At 38.3% G+C, this 22,261-nt stretch overlaps 1 protein-coding gene across 1 annotated transcript; it reads right to left on the reverse strand.

The window, feature by feature from the left end:
- Positions 1-12,556: 12,556 nt before the first annotated feature.
- Positions 12,557-17,584, reverse strand: irx1b (iroquois homeobox 1b). The gene is made up of 4 exons (XM_036565641.1): positions 17,203-17,584; positions 13,567-14,506; positions 13,015-13,087; positions 12,557-12,849 (listed from the first exon to the last, which is right to left on the reverse strand). Exons 1-4 carry the CDS (start codon positions 17,377-17,379, stop codon positions 12,804-12,806), a joined length of 1,236 nt encoding a protein of 411 aa, XP_036421534.1. The 5' UTR covers positions 17,380-17,584; the 3' UTR covers positions 12,557-12,803.
- Positions 17,585-22,261: the final 4,677 nt, after the last annotated feature.

Below are 22,261 nucleotides of genomic sequence, written 5' to 3' on the forward strand. Positions count from 1 at the left end.
CATTCAAAGCGAAAGGGCCAAGCCCAAAATGTGTTTAATGTGAGACCAAATACTCTTCATAGGGTTTAAATCTGGACTCTCATCAGACCAAAATTATTAGTAAAAACCGTAGTATTTTGGGCTTGGTACAATTTTTTTTTATTAATGCATGGCAGTGTATGTACAAAAATCATTTACTTAAGTACAAAGGTTTTTACTTTTAAGTTTACTTAAATATGAAAAGTAACAGTGCTGTGATTTATTATATCAATTATAGCTATGTAGTAGAAAAATGTAGAAATGATGGTGTTATATGGACGTATGGTGTTCTTAATTAGGCCTCTGCCTTGGAAATTCTATTACTTGGGAATGAAGCTTTATGACAGTGTCATAAATGAACGATGCCACTTTGGTTTAAGGCTCCTTATTTCAATACAATTGAATATATTGAAATATATTTTAGGTTGTTTTGTGATTACTGGCATAAGCTGTTCATAAATACTCAAGTATTGCTTTGTAAATGCATTATTCTGTGTTTATGCATGTGTTATAAATCCCCTGTGTAGGTAGCCTCCTAATAAAGGGTTAAGGAAAAAGCACTAATTATATACATCATAGTACTTTTACAGTGAACAGTCTGCTGTGTGTTTTGATTGTAAGCAAGCGATGTAGTGCCTTTTGGAGAGACAGAGCAGGTCACTCTTCAGTGATTTCTGTAGCTTAATAGAGCTGATTCAGCTTATTAAGCAATAATCAAGACTGTTTTGGAGCAGGGAAAACACTAAAGTGTACAGTGCTATGACTTTTCAGGACATATAGATATGTTAACAGATTTAGTGATACTTCAGGTGCTGTAGGACATGTTAAACTGCAATGATCAGAAATGCGAATGCAAATGAAAGCTTACAAATGTATGACATAAAAATCTGATATCTGGGAAAATACATCAGTGTATGAAAAAAAAGAAAAACAATTTTATGACACCTGAACTGTTTGTATAGAACTGTGACAAATATGAAATGTTCTGTAACACATGTTTACTTCAGGAACTGTTCACATTGCATGACTTTATATATGAAGTTGTTCAAACCAATTGAATGAAGACACAGGCTGTGTTCTGAAACCTGAACGTCAGGCATGATAACAGCTCAGCTGCCCTGATTGCAGCCAGCAGGCCCAGGTATGTTGGATTACTGTCAGCATACTTTTGATCTTTAAAATGTGATTTTGCTTCATTTAATATAAAGATCAGCATAGCTTTGGCATAATGTCCCCGATTATTTAATATAAATATCATAGATGTAAAGATTTTCATGACCCTGCTACACGGCATTGAGTGACTCTCTCTCCCCATGGTTTGCCCTCCCTGACAGCAAAGTTCTACATATGTATGGCACCTTTACATAAAAATGAAAAATATGCTTAGGAAAAAAGTAAAAAGGCCACAGCTGGAACATGTGTTTTGATGAAACGATCAAAGAAGTACATGGAAAAAATTGCTTTATGGAAAGTCAGTTGTCAATGTCCAAAGAAAAACTTTTCCTTTTTTTCAAATATTCACTTTTCTACATCATTCAAGCTCAGGAGATGTCCTTTACATTGTGTGAAATTTTCAGGAGGAATGGACCAACAAAATGCTCCTGAATTGCTTGGAATAAAATGTCCTTACATTAACTTACATTGAAAGTAGATGTTTGGCCCTCTCTTGTAAAGTTAATATTTTAGAGACACTTGTTTTTCTTTGTACAGCAATGATATAGTACATAAAACACAAGCTTTTTAATGATTTCATTGTCCAATAAACACATATTATTCTTTGTACATATATGCCACTAAACTGTATAATTTTGCTTTAAATATGTATAATTTAGTTCTGAAGTTTTTGTATATATTAGTGGTGCCCAAACCTTTTGTACTGGTGGGCCAAAGTGTAACATTTGTAGAGGTTCAATGGCTTAAAGTTCTGGTTTATTGTTTAGGTCTCAAATGCAAAAACAGCACAAACTGAAGAAGCTATGATAGCAATAGTAGATAATTCACTCATGTCCTCAGAGGTCCTTCAACAAGTTTTGACTGAGTTCTCTTTGAATTCTCTTTCAACACGCTCACAATCATCAGGTTTGTCCTTTTGGAGAAAGGGTCCAAAGCAAAACTCAAGTTACAAAATGTTCTTCCCCTGATTTTGTGCAGTTACACATTCCCACCAGAGAGGTCTCCAAATCCCCATATCTTATATAGTGAACACTCTTAAAAAAGATGGTTCTTCAAGGGTTCTTTAGTACAGAAAATGGTTCTTTGAAGATCCATGAGCTCTCAAAGAACCAAATGTGCTGTAGATGGTTCTGTATAGAACCTCAAAAAGGTTCTCTATAAAACCATCTACAGCACATTCGTTATCAATCTGAGGAATGCTTTCATGATGCAAAGAACCCTTTAATCACGCACAGGGTTATTTGAATGTTCATGGTTCTGTGTAGAACCATTTTTTTTACTAAAGAACCCTTGAAGAACCATAATTTTTAAGAGAGTAGCTTTAAATATATAAAAGATATCCTTACAAGACTCACTGACTTACCTTTAAATTCATTGAACAGATATTGTTGACCCTGGTGGTCTCTAAATCTTCTTTTGTCTTGACCATCACCTGTTACAATCTTTTAGCTCCGTAACAGCTAAAAATGTGTTGTTACATTTGCGTTGCCGTCACCCACTTGGGCTACCATAATGGGACTCACTTGGACCCACCTGAAACACATTATTTTTCCAGAAAGGTCTCAGTTTGTACCCATTTTAAGTCTTCAAGTTCATATTTATAACAAAATGAGTTGGGTCCTGGATAAGCTACCCTGATGGGGAAAATCAAGATTTGAATGATTTAACAGTTGGTATCAGTACAGAAGTACCAAAAGACATGTATTTGTACTCAGTCTGAAAAAATGGCATCAATGCATCCCTAACAAATACATGTTCAACTGTGTGGCTATACAGACTCAGGCTGATCAGTGTGAGGCCTGTGGGCCAAAGTTGGCTCACACAAATATTTGATTTGGCTTGCAGGCCCCAAATTGGGCACCCCTGGTTTGTATAGTCTGTTTGAAGACTGTGAAGGAATTTCAACCTCAAAGAATCAGTGGTACTGAAAAAAGGACCTTCCTTCATCAAACAGTAATTAATGCAATCTAAAATATACATACATAATGATACATGGCCAGTATAGGTTTATGGTCAACTAATTTTGAAATGTTTCAATAATGAATAAGAAGATGGAATGGTTGTTGGTGTGAGTTTGAGAAAGAGAGAGAAATGGAGACAGGCGTGTCTTTGTGCATGCAGATATAATCCCCACTTTACTGCATGCCTCCCTGTGGTAGATGAGTGATAAGAGGACTGTGCTGTCACTGCAGTAGCACTTCTTTTACTCTTAGATTTTAATCCTTTTTGTGCCTCAGGGAACCCACTGCCCATACCGGTCACTCAGGGTTTTGTCGGCTGCCGTGTTAGCCACAGGTTAGGCCTTCAGTTGTGATACGAAAATGTAACCTTGAACTTTAAGCCAAGATGTAGCTGTAGGAAAATGAATTTCTAGTCTCAAATAAATAGTCAGATTTCACTTTCATTCAGGTATTTTTTCCTTGAGAAGAAACCATTTCTTTAAAAAAAAAAGATCTAATCCTCCGTCCTCAGTTTCTGCTCATTTTTTTTCACCATTTCATTTCATTTTCATTTCACTCAGTTCCTCCCTCCATCTCTCTGCCCTTCACACTTTCTTGGTTTAATATATTCATTTCATGAGGTCCAAACCTGCTCTTTCAAACAGGCAGCCATTTTATGTCTTATCACGGCTGGGCCACAAAGGCCGGGGCTGGGCTAGCACCATTAGCATTAACATGGCGCAGATACGCCTTAACGTGACTGACACCTCGTCTGGGATTACTGCTTTGATTGACACCTCACCTGAGCAGGTGGGCCAACTGATAGTAAACCTCAACATACATATGGAGCTTTTTAGAAAAAAGCTAAAGAAAATATGCTGAGGAGAAAAAGTGAGAAAGACTACAGCCGGGACATGTACTATGATGAAACGCTGTTTTAAATGGGTTTTGTCAAAGTACTAAATCAGCAAAAAAAAATCTACATTGAAAAATAATTTCCTAGAGTTTGCGCATAAAGAAAATGGTGCAACCATACATTGTTAATTAATTGTCTGACAAATGACTTTCCACAAGGATGCACTCTGTCCACATCACTGTTTACAATTTATACTGATAGTTGTATCAGCTTTCCTGGGAGATATTAATAACATTTTCAAACCATACAGCATTAACCCCTTAAAATCCCAGGCTTATTACATATGCTATATAGACAAAGGTATTGGGACACCTACACATTACACCTGCAGGAGCTTTTAGACATCCCATTCTAAATCCATAGGCATTAATATGGAGCTGGTCTGCCTTTGCAGCCATAACAGCTTCCACTCTTCTGGGAAGCTCTCTACAAGATTTTGGAGAGTGTCTGTGGGAATTTCTGGTCATTCATCCAGAAGAGCATTTGTGAGATCAGACACTGACCAAGCCAGGCTTTTATGGACCTTGCTTTGTGCACTGGGGCCCAGACATGCTGGAACAGAAAAGGACCTACTCCAAACTTTACAGTTGGCACAATGCAGTCAGGCAGGTAACGTTCTCCTGGCATTTGCCAAACCCAGACTCACCCATCAGACAGTCAGATAGAGAAACGTGATTCATCACTCCACAGAATATGGTTCCACTGCTCCAGAGTCCAGTGGCGGTGTGCTTTACACCACTCCATTTAATGCTTGGCATTGTGCTTGGTGATGTAAGGTTTGCATGCAGCTGCTCAGCCATGGAAACCCATGCAGTGAAGCTTCTGGTGCACAGATTTTGTGCTGATGAGGAGGTTTTGAACGACCCATTCTTTCACAAATGTTTTGTAAAGGCAGACTGCATGGCTAGGAGCTTGACTTTATACACCTGTATAATGGGACTGAATGAATCACCTGATTTCAATGAGTGTGTCCCAATACTTTTGTCCATATAGTGTACTAAGGCTTATTATTCAGTAACTACAGGGACTTTATTGCAAACTGGCTGAGCTATTCTTAGGTCATAGAAGTGTGTAATAAAACTTTGAGCCCACCCGTGGGCCATGGCCATTAGGGGGTTAATGAGCTTCCTCTAAGGTGATGATTCATGTTTGTATAAAGTATGAAGTGTCTCCTTACTTCCAAGATAAAAGAGACATCTATTTATGACTATATCTTTACCCAGTAAGACATTCACTAACAGACAGCCCATACAGTTTTTTTTTTTTTCACAATTTTTGCATAATTAAATCATTCAAATTGGTTTGATGTAAAATGCAAAAGGATAGAGAAACTTACAAAGTCAGAACTGGATGTGGTAGTGGTGATAGGAACCAGACGTCTGAAGAGTTTAATTCCTCTAAGAGCTCTTTCACAGAAACGTATAACATGAAATGATTCCAAATACACTGCCTGATGCCTGAAACATTGTGTTACGGCAGTTTTGCAATAATGTTTTGGTCTAAAACTTTTTTAAAAAAAATTCAACACGTATTATTAACATTACGTCTAAAAATTCAAAAGACACGTGTAGGTTCACTGCTCATGTAAATAGATCATAAAATGACTATATTTGTGATAGAGACATTGTGAGCCCTGGTTTCCATTACGACCACTGTAGAGAAATCTGAGTCGGCAAGTTTCTCCACACAGCAAACCACTCTAAATGACTTTGTTTACATCTTAACGAATGAATTATGAGGAATTTTGGATTCTCCTTTAATAACTGGGGGAGTTGGACAAATGTACGCATGCTTTATTGCCTATCTAAAATTTCTCTTCAATCACAGGAGCCTATCTTCCCTGATTCTAGAGATGCTACATTCCAACCACAAGTTTGTGTTCTTGTTAAAAAACAGTGAAAACATTCTTCCAAACCAGAAGTGAATATTGGTTTAAGCCTAAGTGGCATGAGTGACATACTCTGGGATATAATGTGTTATATGACCAGGAATCTACACTGTACATGTTACTGTTCATTATAATATGCATTGATATGTTATATCACTCGTAGTTATGTGTCTCTATTTAGTGTCATGTCCATAGATTTGGTGAGGAATAATGCCGCCCCATACACACACACACACACACACACACACACACACACACACACACATATGGAAACAATTAAGGTCCAGCCATTGGTGATACCACTAAACAAAATGACTCTTACTATGTGGATATGATGTGATATCATTTTAGAAAGTCAATTATGCTTTATTGTTGTTCATTGTCAATAAACTACTATGTAGTTGGTGTTACATTATAAAGTACTATGACAAAACCTCATATATCTGCAACAGTAACTTTATATGAGAAGCAAAAATGTATCTTTAATGTATGTTATTGTAACAAAATTGTATTCCTAGTCATTTTGGACATACAGTCATATGCAAAAGTTTGTGCAACCCTGTTCAAATGACATGTTTTGTTGATTTTCTAAGTGAAAATAAGTTAACACATCCTCTATAGAGAACACACTGCTGCGCATGTTGATGCACAGTTGCTGTTTGCTATTTGTAACTTATCAAGTTTTATTTTGGTTTTTCAGTTGTACTTTTTTGAAACGTTCCTCCCACCTTCAAGGTACATAAACCTGGAAGTCTTTAAACTGGAAAATCTCACTCTAGAGATTACTGCGGCACAGCTGTAGGAGGTGAGTAGGCATGTTTACATCAAATGAAGTGATGGTTAAATTTTTAATTTTGACTAGAGTGTCCATTTAAAAAAAAATAAATGCTTTTAATTTTTAAATGCTTTAAAAAAAAGCATTTAAAATTTTGTAATATGTGATTTTTGTGCTGAGCAACTGGAACCTAAAGAAATGTTAAGGACTCTTACATTAATTACAAAATAATGGAATTTCTATATTCAATGTCTGTCTGTGGAGTCAGAATGAGGTGTTTCTTCAAACCCTGCTTGGACCTGCCCCAGGTTTAACCTCAGGGTTTGAACGGTGCTCAAACATTACATCACGCACACAGCCCTCTGCCACTCAGCGCTATGTTTCACTGCAGTATTGCTGGGTTTCTGCTGACGTTTTGTATCTCCAAAAGCCTTTCAAAACGTCTGCTTAACGATTTTGGGCTTGTGCGTTTGGTTCAGTGGGCCATAAATCAGGGAGTTTGTGCCGCAGTAAGAATGTGCATTGCTGTGTGTTTGAGTGACCTGATCCAGATGTGTGTGTGGATGTCTGTCTCTGCTCCTCTGTTCATCTTTCTGAGCTCCTCTGATTGCTGCAGCATCTGTGACACCACGCCTGCGCCGCAATCGAGTATAAACACAACTTCCAAACAGTGAAAATTAATTAACTCGTGTTTAGATTATCTTCATATAAACCTTCAGCTCTTGTTTTCAAATCACCTCTTTGGCCGGGCGCCGGTTTATTTTCTTTGTAGGCTAGCAGAAGGTCATCTCCTCAGTTAACTACACGTCATGTGAGAAGTTACTGTTTATGTGGCTGCCCTACGTCCGCGCTCTGTCACAGAATCGTTTTTAATGTCCAACATGCACAAAATAGTGGAACATGTGGAAGTTTAAAGGAATAGTTCAGTTTAACATCAAATTTACACAATTTTTCTTTTAGCTCTAATGTAGCCAATCAGACAAGATGTGTTTGGTGTTTGAACTGGAGCTATAAGACTAATGTAGCTAACAAGCAGAGATGGGGACTTAGGTCAGAGACTCAGACTCAACTTGCTCTCAAGTTACATGCTGACTAACTTGCAACTTGGCTTGACGCAGCATTAACTGACTGGTGACTGGACGCGGACAAGGCGCCATTAACTGACTCTCGATGGACACGGACTCACCATTCACTGATTCATGACTGGAGACGAATTTGCGATTAACTGACTTGCAACTTGACTTTGACCTGCCATTAACTGACTCATGATTTGACTCGGACCATTAATTGACTTGAGACTTGACTCGGACTTCCCATCAACTGACTCATGATTTGACTTGGACTCAGCGTTAACATACTCATGATATAACTTGGATTTGAGACGAAAACTCATGAAATCTGAGCCCGAGAAAAAACAGGAAAAAACGGTTTAAATTAGGACGACCAGCCTTGTAAAAAATGAATAATAACTTTTATTTCCAACCTTGAATGTTTGACTTTTCCAGCCAATTTTATTAGTGTCATGCATAGTCTTTACTACAGTGACATTCTCCCAAAGCTTGTAGTGGTTTCTGGTTCAATATGGCTTCAAATAACAAGCCTTTTACCTCAATCTAATGAACGAGACTGAAGTGCTACATGTTTGTAAATGTGGTGTTTAAAATACTAAAATACTAACTGGTCTGTTCAAGTTGTTTAAACTAAAATTCTCTTCTAACTAAAAGTCTCTTCTAGACTAGAGGCTTGACTCACACCCCAGAAACTTGAGACTCAATTTAGTATCACATGAGGCGACTCACATCTTTGCTAACAAGTACAATAAGTCTATGCCCAACCAATTAACATTGTGCATCCTTGCAGCCCTACATCATCTCATACTTGCTTTGGTGGTTTTGGAGAAAAGCACTCACACAAATCAAGCTCCAAGATGGCAGTGTATATATATATTGCACTGTATGTATATATAGCACTAACCCTAACCCACAAAACCAGTGAATATTGTGGCCAAAATGAATAACTTGGTGGGGAATTTTAGAAACATTTCTATACATTGTATTTACAGTTAATACTTCAGTACAAACACAGACTTGTGTTGCTTTGGGAAAGTAAATATTCATTAAAACCTTTGGAATTTAGAAACTTCAGAATTGCAGTGACATTAGCCGTTAGCCATCACAGAGGTAATGTCAAAGCTACAGTTGGCAAAAAGACAAAATCTAATTTGATTTTAATTCTACTAGTTGTCCAACTTCAAGGATCAGGATTAGGATCAGAATCTGTCACGAGAGGGTGAAAGTTAGTTGTTTGTTGTTAATGGTGGATATTTGTGAGTCTGTGAAGATCAACTAGTGTTGTGGTTTGCTAAAATGGAAAAATGTGTAGTAAAAATCTTCAAGACAAACGGCTACTCAGACCACAAGCTCTGCATGTTTTAGAGACCAAAATATGAAATGTTGTGGCCAGGAGCACCAAGCAACAGGCAATGCTGCTAATACTCTTTTTTATCCTGTGATGCACTTTTGTCCATTTTTATAGATAACAGTTTGTCATACAGTGTCAAAGACCACATTCGTCAATTAGAGATTACATAACAACTAAACAGTCTGATGAAAGCGTGTGATGTTTCAGGCATATAGTTTGCACTGTGCTAATCAGGGATTGTAAGTGTCCATTATGAGTTAGCTACATTAGCCTCATAGCTTCAGTGCAAAACTAAAGAAGCAAACTTCAGACACCAAGCATGTCTCGGCTGAATGACTATATTTGAGCTGATTTGTGTGCGTTTGATTTTTTTCTCCTCTTGACATTCATGACCATTTGGTGCTTATTGACTTATTTGAGATTCTGTAGTTCAAACAGCTCTTTTTTGTTTTTTCTCTAAAAATACCTTAACATGGTTTCTATCACTGACATTACCTGTGTAATGTCCTCCCCCATTCCCTCCCAGTCACGCACACGCTGTGAGTTGGCATTTCAACAGCTGGAATCCATATTCTGCCTCCATTATTCACTCTGTGCTCACCGGTAAAGGAGACCTTGTGCTTAAATCCCTTTACCTGTTACCTCACATAACATGAGAAGAAAAAAGAAATATATAAACACAGACTCTAAATATATACACATATACACAATATACACTAGTATTGCACTATTCCAATATACAGGCCTATAGACTGATACACCAGCACTACTGGCTGTTCAGCAGCCTGATGGCCCAGGGGAAGAAACTGTCTCGGAACCGGCTGGTTCTGGACTTTAGCATTATGGAGCAATGCTAATCAAACTCATAGCTGGCTCTGACATTTTGAGGACCTTAAGCAGGATTTTTTGGAGAAGCCCCCATCTGCCTAGGCATTCTCCCAGATTTACATCTTATAATCAGTTTAAAATTAAAGCAACAATAAGTTTTGCTCAGAGGCCTCAAGCTATCATTCTGAATGATCAGTGTTATCATTTTATATCATTTTTATTTTTATTATTCATTATATTACTATATTATGTTATATATTAATGTTACTCATTTAATGTGTCCTATTTGTGTTTTAGCTGTCTATTTCTGTCATGGCATGTTTATTAATTTTCTAATTTTATTTATGTGTAATATAGAAAAGATAGTAACAGGACCAGTCTTAATGTAACTCATATATATATATATATATATATATATATATATATATATATATATATATATATATATATATGTTTTACTTTTTTCTGCTCATCTTCTCTTTTCATGAGACATGTTTTTCCCCTCATTACAGCATCTTATTAACAACATGATGGTAGCTTACAATCAATACTTAAAAGTTGTTAGGGGGTCCTCTAGTGGCCAAATGGTGGGGCTGCTTGTGTTGATTATTAGGTAGAGCTGGCTTTGAATACAGTCAGCCTTATTTAGTTGATCTACATGCTCCAGTTGATCCAAGAGAATGTGCAAGTTCTCTAAAAGAAATCCATTAATAACAACCACGATTCTATTGATGCCTTAAGCTGTTAAATGTGAACAGGCTAATTTGTGGGTAAGCAACAGATTATAAGAACATTAAGCAATGGCCAGTGGCTTAGCATCTGTGTGTGCAAGGTATGCACTTGCATATGGCCCGTGTTGTGGAGGGGCCTGTGAATCACCTCTGCTTCTTATGACCAATTCCAAGCCTTGTCTCATTTTCTTAAGGCCATGTTAGAGATGTGCATTCTGAATAATTTTGATATTCAACTGTTCATATGAGTTGAATGAACGAACAGATATGTGGGAAGGAAGGAATCTACAACAAAAATGGAGAGAACAGACTTTGTTCAGATTTAACGTCGTCCTGTAGGCTTACTTTTTCGATAATAGCACTGGAGACTAAAATGTTTTATTATTCAGAAATAGCTGATGGATATGTGTAGTTTTTCATGTAAGATGAGCAACCGAAGCTGCCTCTGCAGAGGAGCTAATGAGCTAACAGAGTAAACCATACATCGTTGGATGCTGGTGAAGACTTGTCGTCTTCGACCCGAGCTCTTTTCTTGTCAGTGGATGTCAACATGTTACTTAGTCAGATAAACATATTTTCACTGTTTCTGGACCTAACAGCTAACAGCAGCTAGAGTAGATAGCTTGGTTATTGAAAAAACAACACCAGATTTGTCACAATATCTCTGCCTTCTCTGCTATATTCTCAGGAATGCATCCTTGGCAGTGTGCTCACGTTAAGGCACTCATGTTTTGCAGTAGTAAAGTAGGCCACACTTTATTTGAATGGTCCTATACTGATGATCTATAGAAACTTAAACGTTTAACAGACTTTCTGGTGGTGCCTAGTTGATTATCAACAAGATTAGGGTAAGAGGTTTAGGATTAGGTCTAGGTTTTGTGTTAAAGATAAGGTTAAGGTTTATGGTTTAGGGTTAGGGTTAGATTTAATAGAATCCACTTCAAGTTCAGTTGCATATAATAGCTATTAGTATAATGTAAGTTAAAGACAGACTATTAAACAGTGGACCATCAAAATATAGTGCTGGCACACATGATCTCACATTTTACAGTTCTTTTTTGTGCAATTGGCAAATTGTTAGCCTGTTTATTTTTTTTCTGTCTTTCCATAATGAAACATAACAAATACCCAAGTAGTAATTTCATTACTTAAATACTGGCTCAAGCTGTTAACCGAGTACTCGGTTAACACACATCCCTAGACTATATGCACACTAGCCACATTCAAAACAGTGAGGATGCCTTGTTACCCCACTGGCACTGGCGTCATGTGTTTAAAGTGAATGGTGTCATGCATGATCCCGCAGTGTGATGATGTGGATCAGATTGTATTCCGGACCTGAAACCTTCACAGAGATGGAAGGGTTTGGTGACCACTGGTTTAGATCCTCCTGTAGATGGCGTACTTGTTCATTTAGAGAACTCAAGCAGGTTCTTGGTGTGAAAGCTCAGTTTCTGCCTTTGAGGATTAAATATAGTGAAAACCCATTTGTGATACTACTACACACATAAATGAGTTATGATATTATACATGATTTCATAAACCGGGCTCATAAATGTGTAGCTAAATGATGTGTTTTCTATGTTTAGTCTTTCTTTTCCTTCTACCTCTCAGACTCAATATCAAATTAAATGATATCAAATTAATCCATTTTATTTTTTTATGATTAGACCATGGTCTATATATATATATATATATATATATATATATATATATATATATATATATATATATAAAAAACCAAAACAGACAGTACTATCTGTACTAACTGATTAAGTAGGATTTAACATGGTTTTTAAAACAGGAAATTAGACAGAGATGTTCAGGCAGCACACTATTAATCATATTTGGTTTATTACACAAAAATATATCATTTACACCCACTGGCCTTTGACAAATAACTCTTTTCAGCTTGAAAAATTGATGGAAAGGAGCTACACAGTAAACACACACATGCTGGATTTGGGCTAAATGTAAAATAAAACGGGTTTACAGTGTGGGGACATTTCAGGGCTATAAAATACCTTTTTGATGTATTTGAATGCAAGTGGAGCCTTTTTAAAAATCCATACAGGTTAATAATTTAGGTAAACTCTAGGTCATATTTGCGTCTTCAGGAAATGCTCTTCAGAGCCCGCTGTGCTGTTTCGTGGTGAGACCTGTAGGGAAGGAGGAAAGGAGAGAGGGATCAGCTCTCTGAGGACCAGAAATCCTGCTGACTGTTTTGTCACATAAAATTAGACTGGATCTCTTATGTGTTCTTTAAAGGTCCAGCATTGTGTAACTTTATCGCAGCTGGTGGTGCTGACATGTGCATTTCTTACCTTTCGTGAATGACCGGGAATGGGGCCCTCAGTGAAAGTGCAGGAGATTCAACTCTTTCAACGTTTTCTTCATCTAAAATAAACAAACAAACAAACAATAAATAAGATTACAATCCAATAAATGACATATGAACATTATGTATAAAACAGCTGCAGGCAGGGGTACAGAGATGCTGCCTAATTCAAATTCAGATTGGAAAGTACCTAAACACTAGTTACCTAGCTAGCTAGTCAAATACATAAATAAATAAACAAATTTATGAATAAATATATAAATACAATCACCACAGCAACAAATTCATAAACAGATTGTATTATAAACAAAACAATACAACAACCACTAAACAAGAAAACTAGCTAACAGATATTGAAGTGATGGAGAGCTGAATGAATGAATGAATGAATGAATGAATGAATGAATGAATGAATGATCAAACAACCAATCAAATACATGCGTGAGTAACTTAATTGATTGAACGAATGAACAAATAAATGAATAAACATCTCAACAAACAACCAACCAACCAACCAGACAAACAAACAATTGCTTACCGCTCTGTTGAGGCCTGAAGCTCCGGGACGCCTCCTCGTCGTGCGCTTTTACGCACGGCGGCCTGTGCGTAACGGCGTGCGTAACGGCGCTGCGTTGCGCGTGCTGGCTGCTTTCACTCTCGCTTCCTCCCAGCATGGAGCGCACCCCTAGAAGGGAGCTCGCGCTGAGGAAGGCCCAGTTAGCCCCTCTTCCAACCTGGCACGTGTAGATGCCGCTGGTGGAGAGGAAGGCTGGGTGCGCTGTGGCTGATGGGAGACTGGTTCTGTGGCAGTGATCTGGACTCGTGGCCGTTTCCGCTAGTGACCAGATCTTTGGCTTTGCGCTCGCGGGCCTGTGAGAGGCCGCTGCCCCTGGAGAAACCTCCCCAGCGCTCTGCGCTTTGTCAGACACGGGGCTCGCTGTGTTCTTCATCGCTGGAGAAGGTGATGTCCGTGGCGTCTGTGCGTTTTCCCTGCTGTTCTGCTGCTCCTCCACTTTCTCGTCGCTCAGAGCAGCTCGCTCTCCATCAGCCTTGTCTATGTCAATGGTTTCCAAGTCGATCTCTTCCTCCTCTTCCTCTTCTTCCTCATTCTTGTCCTCCTCCTCGTCGTTTTCACTCTCGGACAACCCGACCTGCACGTCATCTGCGCTGCGCCCCCACGTGACCTTGTTCTCCTTCTTGAGCCTCCTCCGGGCGTTGGCGAACCAGGTGGACACCTGCGTGAGGGTCATTTTGGTGATGATGGCCAGCATGATCTTCTCGCCCTTGGTGGGGTACGGGTTCCGCTTGTGCTCCTGCAGCCAGGCCTTCAGGGTGCTGGTGGTCTCTCTGGTGGCGCTTTTAGCCCTGCTGGGGTCGCCGTACTGGTAGTGGCTGTAGGGGTAAAAAGCAGGCGGGGTGTGGAGGGCCAGGCCTGCGGCCTGAGCACCAGGAGAGTCCTTCAGCTCATACTGAGAACCCTGAGGGGACAGAAAAGAGAAAGGTTTGAAAAGACTGAGCATTAAAAAAAGTTATAACAGCAAAAGATTAACATTCCACCCAGTATTTAATGTAAACGCTAAATATCTAAGATATAAATCACAGGATCAACAAGACAAAACGAGACAGTATAAACTGCAGAACAATATCGCAATATAAGGAAACGAATCAGAGAAAAAAAAAACAGAAATAAATACATTTTTTTTAATTACATATGTTTTTTTGATTATTAGTGAAAATCTACCGATAGTTAGTCGGTTAGTAGTTAGTAGTTAATTTAATTTTCCTGATTTTAATATGTATTGTTACACGTTTATTAAAATGTATTACACCTCAATTGTTGCCAAAAAGTACGTAAACTGCAACATAATATAATAATTGCATTGGAATACATTTAATTGACGTGGAAATTTACACGTTTGAGTCCAATAACCTCAACACTCATTATTTGTGGGCCAAAAACAGATATTAAAACACAACAGAGATAAATCAGAAGAAATTTCGCAGCTTTTGCAGGTTTTATGAAGCTTCCTGCTCTCTAATGTCTTTAGATGGTAACACAGAGGAGGTCAGTGTTTTGGATCTCTGAGAATCGGCTCTTATTAATGACAGAAAGAAAGAGGAGGAACGAGGTTAAGCCGAAAAGGACATTTTTAATATTTAGGTTCTGATTAAGGGTCATTTTTGGAGAGTTATCCACGACGGCTGAATAAACAGGTAGAAATGTGTTTTTAACTTGACTTAAAAACAATCGCAGTAATTACTGAAAGAAAAGCTAAAAACACCATGAAGTTTTCTTTTCTCCTCATGAGTAGAAGCTGTTTACTGAAATTGTATCTGTTAAAACTGTGTTCAAATGTCTTCGAAATAAATAAATGCTCAATTAGTATTTACTTAATTAAAGCTAGAAACGTCATAATTTATAGCGTTTAAATACGCAAATGCTGTTTACAGAATACAGCAAATACAGAAATCAGCAACCTGTTACAATGACCGCAGTCCCTAAATTGTCCAACGGTCAACCTTTAAAAATGACATTTGTACGACTTAATTAGCCCGAGTTATTTACTCATAAAGAAATAAGTTAATTAAACTGCACCAATTACACGATGTAGCGCTACCTTGGACTTTTTATTATATTAATTTAGTTTTAAACTTATTTGTGGCGTTTATTTCTACGCGAAAATTTCACTTTCAAGTTTTTAAGCGCTGTAAGTTCTAAATATAGAAGATTTTGATTATTAATATGAACTAAAAGTAGAATATTTGAATTGTTTATTACATGAACAGCTACTGTAAAGTGAGAGAGGTCTGAGTGTTCCAGAAGTATCAGTTATACTGCAGAGTAAAAGAACTTACAGTTTTATATTTTTTGTTTATTCACACTAGTTAACCTAGTGTGTGTGTGTGTGTGTGTGTGTGTGTTTGTGCGCGCGCGCGAGCTTTAAGAGTGTATATGATGTATAAATCTAGAGTATTTAGATGTGCGTTTTGCTATTGTTTATCTTTTATTATATTTATTTCACATGATTTATGATATATTGAGTGTTCATATCTTTTAGGGTGTCCAGTGAGAACAGAAGGTAATTAGCCTTTGGGCCTAACTCTGGCTCATCTACACTTGTGGTGACACTGTCCTTAAGAAATACATCAGTATTTGTTAGTGCAGTTGAAGATTAGCCAAATTGGCTAAACTGGCACATTTACAGAAGTACTTGTTGCTGCGCATTGTCCCTGCAAATCTAAGCTAAACTAGGCAATACGAGGATGAACATAAATTGTTAATCAGGCTCAGTGACCACCAGCATTTCTGTTTTAAATAAAAGACTCAGTGAGCATGTTTCTCAGTGCACTCCCAGAAATGAAGGCACTGAACAGGTACAGTTTAGCCCTCCAGTGTAAACGTACCATCCAAGGCCCAAATGTGTAGCTTAAAGGAGATTTTAGGGTATATTACACTCACTTTTTTCCCTTGGGGAATGGGCATATTTTTCCATTACATAACTTTTATACATAATAATAATAATAATAATAATAATAATAACAATAAATACATAAAAGCTTGGACTCAGGTCAGACTGAATAGAGTCAATGCAACAACAACAACAGCAGCAAAATTAATAATAACTCCAGCAGACTTTGGTACAGTACGTGCCAGTATGGCACAGAAGATGCACCTTTAGGGGGTCAGTGCAGCAACAGTTTAGCACCATTTATCGTGAGAGTGTGTGTGTTAGTCTTCCGCCAGGTAAGGACGAAATGACCCTCTGTGACTTGAACTTAATAAAGACAGTAAAGCGGACTGACTGTAAAACCTGAGACCACTAAAGCTCCAGCAGTAAATGCTCCCAAGCTCACATTCTCAGCTATCAGAGCTCCTCTGCACTAAAGCCGTTTGTAATTTCTGTAGAAAATGACCGAAAGGCTCAAATGTCACGTGCTGCTCTAAACTCTGTCAACACCAACAGAACAAACTCCAAACCCAGAAACTTCAGACTCTTCTTTTAAACTGGCTCGCAGCGGGAGACTTTACCGTGCGCGCGCGCGTGCCTATACCGTGGAGACTCTAAACCGCGACTGAAGAAAGAGGCGTATGCGCGCGCGCGCGTGTCTATACCGTGGAGACTCCAAACTAAGAGCAACAGTAAAACAGCGTGCGCTTGCGCGCATGTCTTACCATGTGCGCTAGCAGCGCGAGCTCGGCTCCGGTGCGCGTGAACGCGCCGCTGTAGCCGCGCGCGCTCCAGGCGGGCGCGAAGAGGGGAGCGAGCGCGGCGGCGCCCTCGGAGAGTCCGTCCGGCGGCGCGTGCGCTCCGTCCAGCCCGTAGAGGAAACCCAGCTGAGGCAGAGCCATGTCCTTTAGACAATTAAAAAAAAGAAAAAAAAACAGCCCAGGAGAGCGCGCGCAGGAGAGAGAAACCGATGAATAAACCCGCGGGACAGCAAAGCAATCCAGATGTGGCAAGAGGACGAGCGCGAGGACAGTCTGGAGCGGTGTGTGGGACGCTGAGAGAGTGTGTGTGTGCGTGCTCCTCCTGCTGCTCCTCTCACTCTCTCTCTGTCTCTCTCTCTCCCTCTCTCTCTCTCGTGTGTGTGATGGTGACGGGTTGATTGGCAGGGCTACTTAAGCACGAGGCCCCTCCTATGCTGGGGGCACGCGATTAGTGCGCTATGTATGTGTATGTATGGGTGGGTTTCGGGGGGGTGTTATGGGTGGGTATATGTGTATGTGGGTGAGAATGTATATCTGTAAATATGTGTGTGCACGTGAACGAATATGTATATGCATGTGTGTACATTTGGGGATCTTAATCGAAATACTTTTTGGGACCCCGAGTGGTGCTATTTTGCTACTTTTCATTTCATAAGTTTAATAAATGTTTTAGAAAGCATGATAAAACTATATTTAACGATATACCGGAGCAAGTTTTTAAACGACAGAATTATCTCTATAAGTAAGTACTGCATATAAAAGAATTGCTACCATGGACTATAATGTTTGCATTATTTATGCTTTATTGTTAATAAAATTATATAAAATAAAAAAGTCACTCTAGTCTACTTCATGAGTGTGTATATAAACAGTACTGTGCGCTAGTTTTTTAGTGTTTTAGGCACATGTGAACATCATATTTAAAAATATGTCTCTCTGGGTAATAAGCATTTGTTTGCTCGAAAACAAATAAACAAACAAAACACAAAACATCAATATTGGAATAAATACAAATGACATAAATGCAAAAAATAGCAATTTAATTTGTTTTAATGTGTTTGTTTAACTACCTTTTGAGAACAAATTAACTTTTACTGCATTATTATTTATTTGCTTTAATGCTAATGCTGTATAATGTTTACACGCAAAAGCATGTTTATTCCAAATATAAATTATTTTAAACAATTTGCTTGAGTGTATAAGACTTTTGCACAGTACTGAATATATGTACTCATGAGACCCCTTGTGGCTTGGGGGTCCTAAGTGACTACTCATACTGCTAATAGCATAAAATGGCCCTGAGAGAGAGAGAGACAGACAGACAGACAGACAGACCAAAATGTGAAATGTTAAGAGGTCACAGATAAATTTCTTGCTTACAAATGTCAATTTTTTATGTTATGATGTTGTTATTACAAATTCACTACAACTTTATTACAAAAAAAGTGTTTTTTATCATTTTAAACACTAGTTTAGAGTCCCTGGTTTTAAGGTAAGTTTTCCTTGCTGCTCATTTGTTCCCTCAAAGGCCCTGTCAGTTTTAACACTGGCGTTACAGTTCCACAAAAATGACTTTGATGCATTATTAATAAAACAGAATCACATTGTTATCAGTGCATTGGCTCCTTTGTCAGTTAAATGTTTCCTGTTAGTGAATAAAGTGTACATTAAAGAATGCACATGCATGATTGGAGACTTAATGGTATCTATAAAGCTGGAACATGGGAGAGCTGGACAGGTGAAGCTACTTGGCGTAAAATAAACTAAAAAATGACTGCCAGTAAGTATAATTTGATGGCGGCGAGGAAACAATCATTTAACTCTGCTGGGTCTATCCCAGTGGCCCAGAGAGCCTCAGCAGCATCCAGCTTGGAAAGAAATGATGCCGTTTATGGTAATGTGCACATTAGCATCACACAGGTTGTCCTGTGATAAGGTGGCAGGTTAATGAAATGCTCCATTCACTGCAGCCATTTGATCCCTCTGAGAGGTTGTGATAAGAGAGCCGAGCAGAGGAGCCTGCAATTAAAGCCACAGCCTATCTGCCCTTCACAGCGCACCTCTCTCGCTCTCCCTCTCTCTCTCTCTCTCTCTCTCTCTCTCTCTCCCTCTCTCTCTCTCTCTGCTGGTAATGAGGGCCACTAAACACTGTGCTAATCCTCCTCCAGGGTGATCCATGCTATCAGATGTTAGACTTGTAATTATTTATCTAAGAAAGAGTCATAAATTTACACTGGAGCAAATAAATGCAGTCCTGCAAACAGAAACATGGGGTTTCATGATGTCAGTGCAGCAGTTACACTTTCGAATAATGGTGCCAAAAAGGTTTCTGTGGAATCTTTTAAAGAATCTCCACCTAATGTAAAAGTTTTATACCATTTTTTACCACAAAGTTTTTTTTATTGCAACAGAATGGTGACAAAACTGGAAACAATGAAGAATTAAATGTTTAAATTGAGGTATTTGAGTGTGAATAATCATTTAAAAGTTCAAAGAAACTCCATATTATGTAGATTTTCTATACAATAAAGGTTTCTGCACCCTATATTTGCAGTTTTAGGAAAAGGGTGCCACAAAGGGTTCTTTAGAAGAATACCACTGAATTACTTTTGGCTCCCTGAAGAACGTATCAGTAAATGATTCTTTAAAGACCCATATGTGAGTGAAGAACCTTTAAGATTAAAGAACCTCCATATAATTGTAGGTTCTATGCATTTACATAGGTTCTACACCTATTAAGACAGGGCTCTCCGAAGTGTTGCCCACAGGGCAAAGTTCACCCATGAGGGGGTTTGACTTGGAAAGCCACCTTGACTCCACTGCCTCACCCTATGAGAGAACAAACATATTTTTCTGTGATGCATAATTTATTTATTGAATCTTCTTTAATGTATTTATTTAAATGTCGTTTTATGGCCCTCCACAAACATTGCACTTTGCACACCCCTGAATTAAAGAGTTTATCAAAAAACATTTATTGAAGCCAAAACCTTTTAGGAGCATTTAGAAACCTGAAGAATATAAAGTAAAATTTGGCATTGAGGAACTTTTGCAGTGGCTATTCATCAAGAACCATGGAGGTGTGTTTGTATTTAACTCTTTCTGGGGACCAAATTTTCCAAGCTGGATAAAAAAATGACATTGTGGGGATATTTGGCTGATCTTTTTGAAGAAGTTAGATAGATAGATAGATAGATAGATAGATAGATAGATATAGATAGATAATATAATTGTCAAGATGTAAACAAAGTCATTTAAAGTCTTACAATGCACTGTAAAAACTTACCAAATGTGATTGCTTCAAAGTGGTGGTGATAAGAATGAGGGGTCATATTGACTGTATCACAAATACAGCCACTTTATTTACCATCCATAATGACCAGTGAACCTACACGTCTTCTGAGTTTCTATGTAATGTCAATAATGTTAAACAGTGAAAAAATGGGGACTATTTTCACTCAAAATACTGTGCATGTATCTCTCCACCATGAATAAAAAGCATGTTTTGAGCCAAAACTCAAAACTCAAAACTATCAGAAAACCATATCTCGGGTATCCAGAAATGTATTTATAACCATTTCGTGTATAACTTTATGTAAGGAGGTATTAAACTCTTAGACATCTGGTTCCTATCACCACCACTGTGATCAATGCTGACTTTATAAGTTTCTCTAAAACAGAACATTTCACACCAAACCACTCTGAATGACTTTTGTTTACATCTTAACCATTTAATTATGCAGAAATGTTGAAAAATCAGTGGAATTTCCTTTTAAGGTTGGGTAGCATTTACATACACCCCACAAAGACAGGAATACACACTGGAATGTGTGAGAGAGGAGTTTTAATCTTTATATGTGTTTAATGGGTAAAGCTGACACTGGAGGCACTAATTCCCTCACCTGCGAAATTCACACCTAACAGAAAACATTAAAGACTTCTATTCTGTATGGCTAAAGTCATATTCACATTCAAATGACTGACTGAACACAGTCAATACACGTTTATTCTCTCTCTCTCTCTCTCTCTCTCTCTCTCTCTCTCTCTCTCCACACACGCAAATATACATTCACTCCACATGAGCCAGCGAACCAATTGCGAAGTTAGCAGCCTCAAAGCCTGTCTTTATCTCCTCTGTGTATTCACTCTTGATTTTCTTATAGTCTTTATTGAGAATGGAGTCAGTGAGTACATTCCTCAGAATTATCTTTCAAAGCAGGGCAGAGAAACGGCCTCTCAAAAACAGCTTTGAGCCGCGCCATTCAACTCAACAGCCACAGCGAGCCTGTTTGTGTATTCAGGAGATGCTGTGTGAGCACGAGGGCCTTTTAACACTTCTGTGCAAAGACTACCAAATATATGCTGTCCTCAGCCCTGCCCTGCTGCAGAACGCTTCCCTTTATTTAAATTTCATGCCTCAACAGTCACTGTATTAATTCAAGGCAGCCACAGAGGCAAATCTCCAACAATAAGGCGATAGGTTTGAGTGCTGTTAGAATGGAAGGTAAACGCTTAATCATAAACACTATTTAACTGATTAGACTGTTGTGCTTAGATATTTAGTTATTATAGATTCAAATGTCATAAACAGCATATTAAACAATTTTTATACCTCTTTTGAGTTGTACTTTGAGGCTATTCAAATATAAAGGTATTGTATTTACAATGGAGTCTTCATGATATTTGAGAACATAACAACTGTCACTGCTCTATAGTACCAAAATGTTCTTGTTACGACAGTTTTTGGAGCTATAGAGAACCATTTCAAAAAGTTCTTTGAAGATCCTTTTAAAAATAGTCCAAAAGGGGTTCCAGCCCATGGCTCCAGAACTGTTGTTCTTTAAAGAACCTTTCAAAATGGTTCTATATAGCCCCAAAAGCCCCACATTCAACAGGTTTTCCATCATTTTAACATGAACACTGCAAAAGAACAGCTTTTAGGTCTCTAAAGCAGTGGTTCTCAAACTGGGACCCCCTGATGGTCCACAATTTTGCTCTATGCATTGCGAGTTAGATTGGATCA

The sequence above is a fragment of the Colossoma macropomum genome, unplaced genomic scaffold (assembly GCF_904425465.1).
Source record: "Colossoma macropomum unplaced genomic scaffold, Colossoma_macropomum, whole genome shotgun sequence".
In the NCBI taxonomy this organism is placed as follows: domain Eukaryota; kingdom Metazoa; phylum Chordata; class Actinopteri; order Characiformes; family Serrasalmidae; genus Colossoma; species Colossoma macropomum.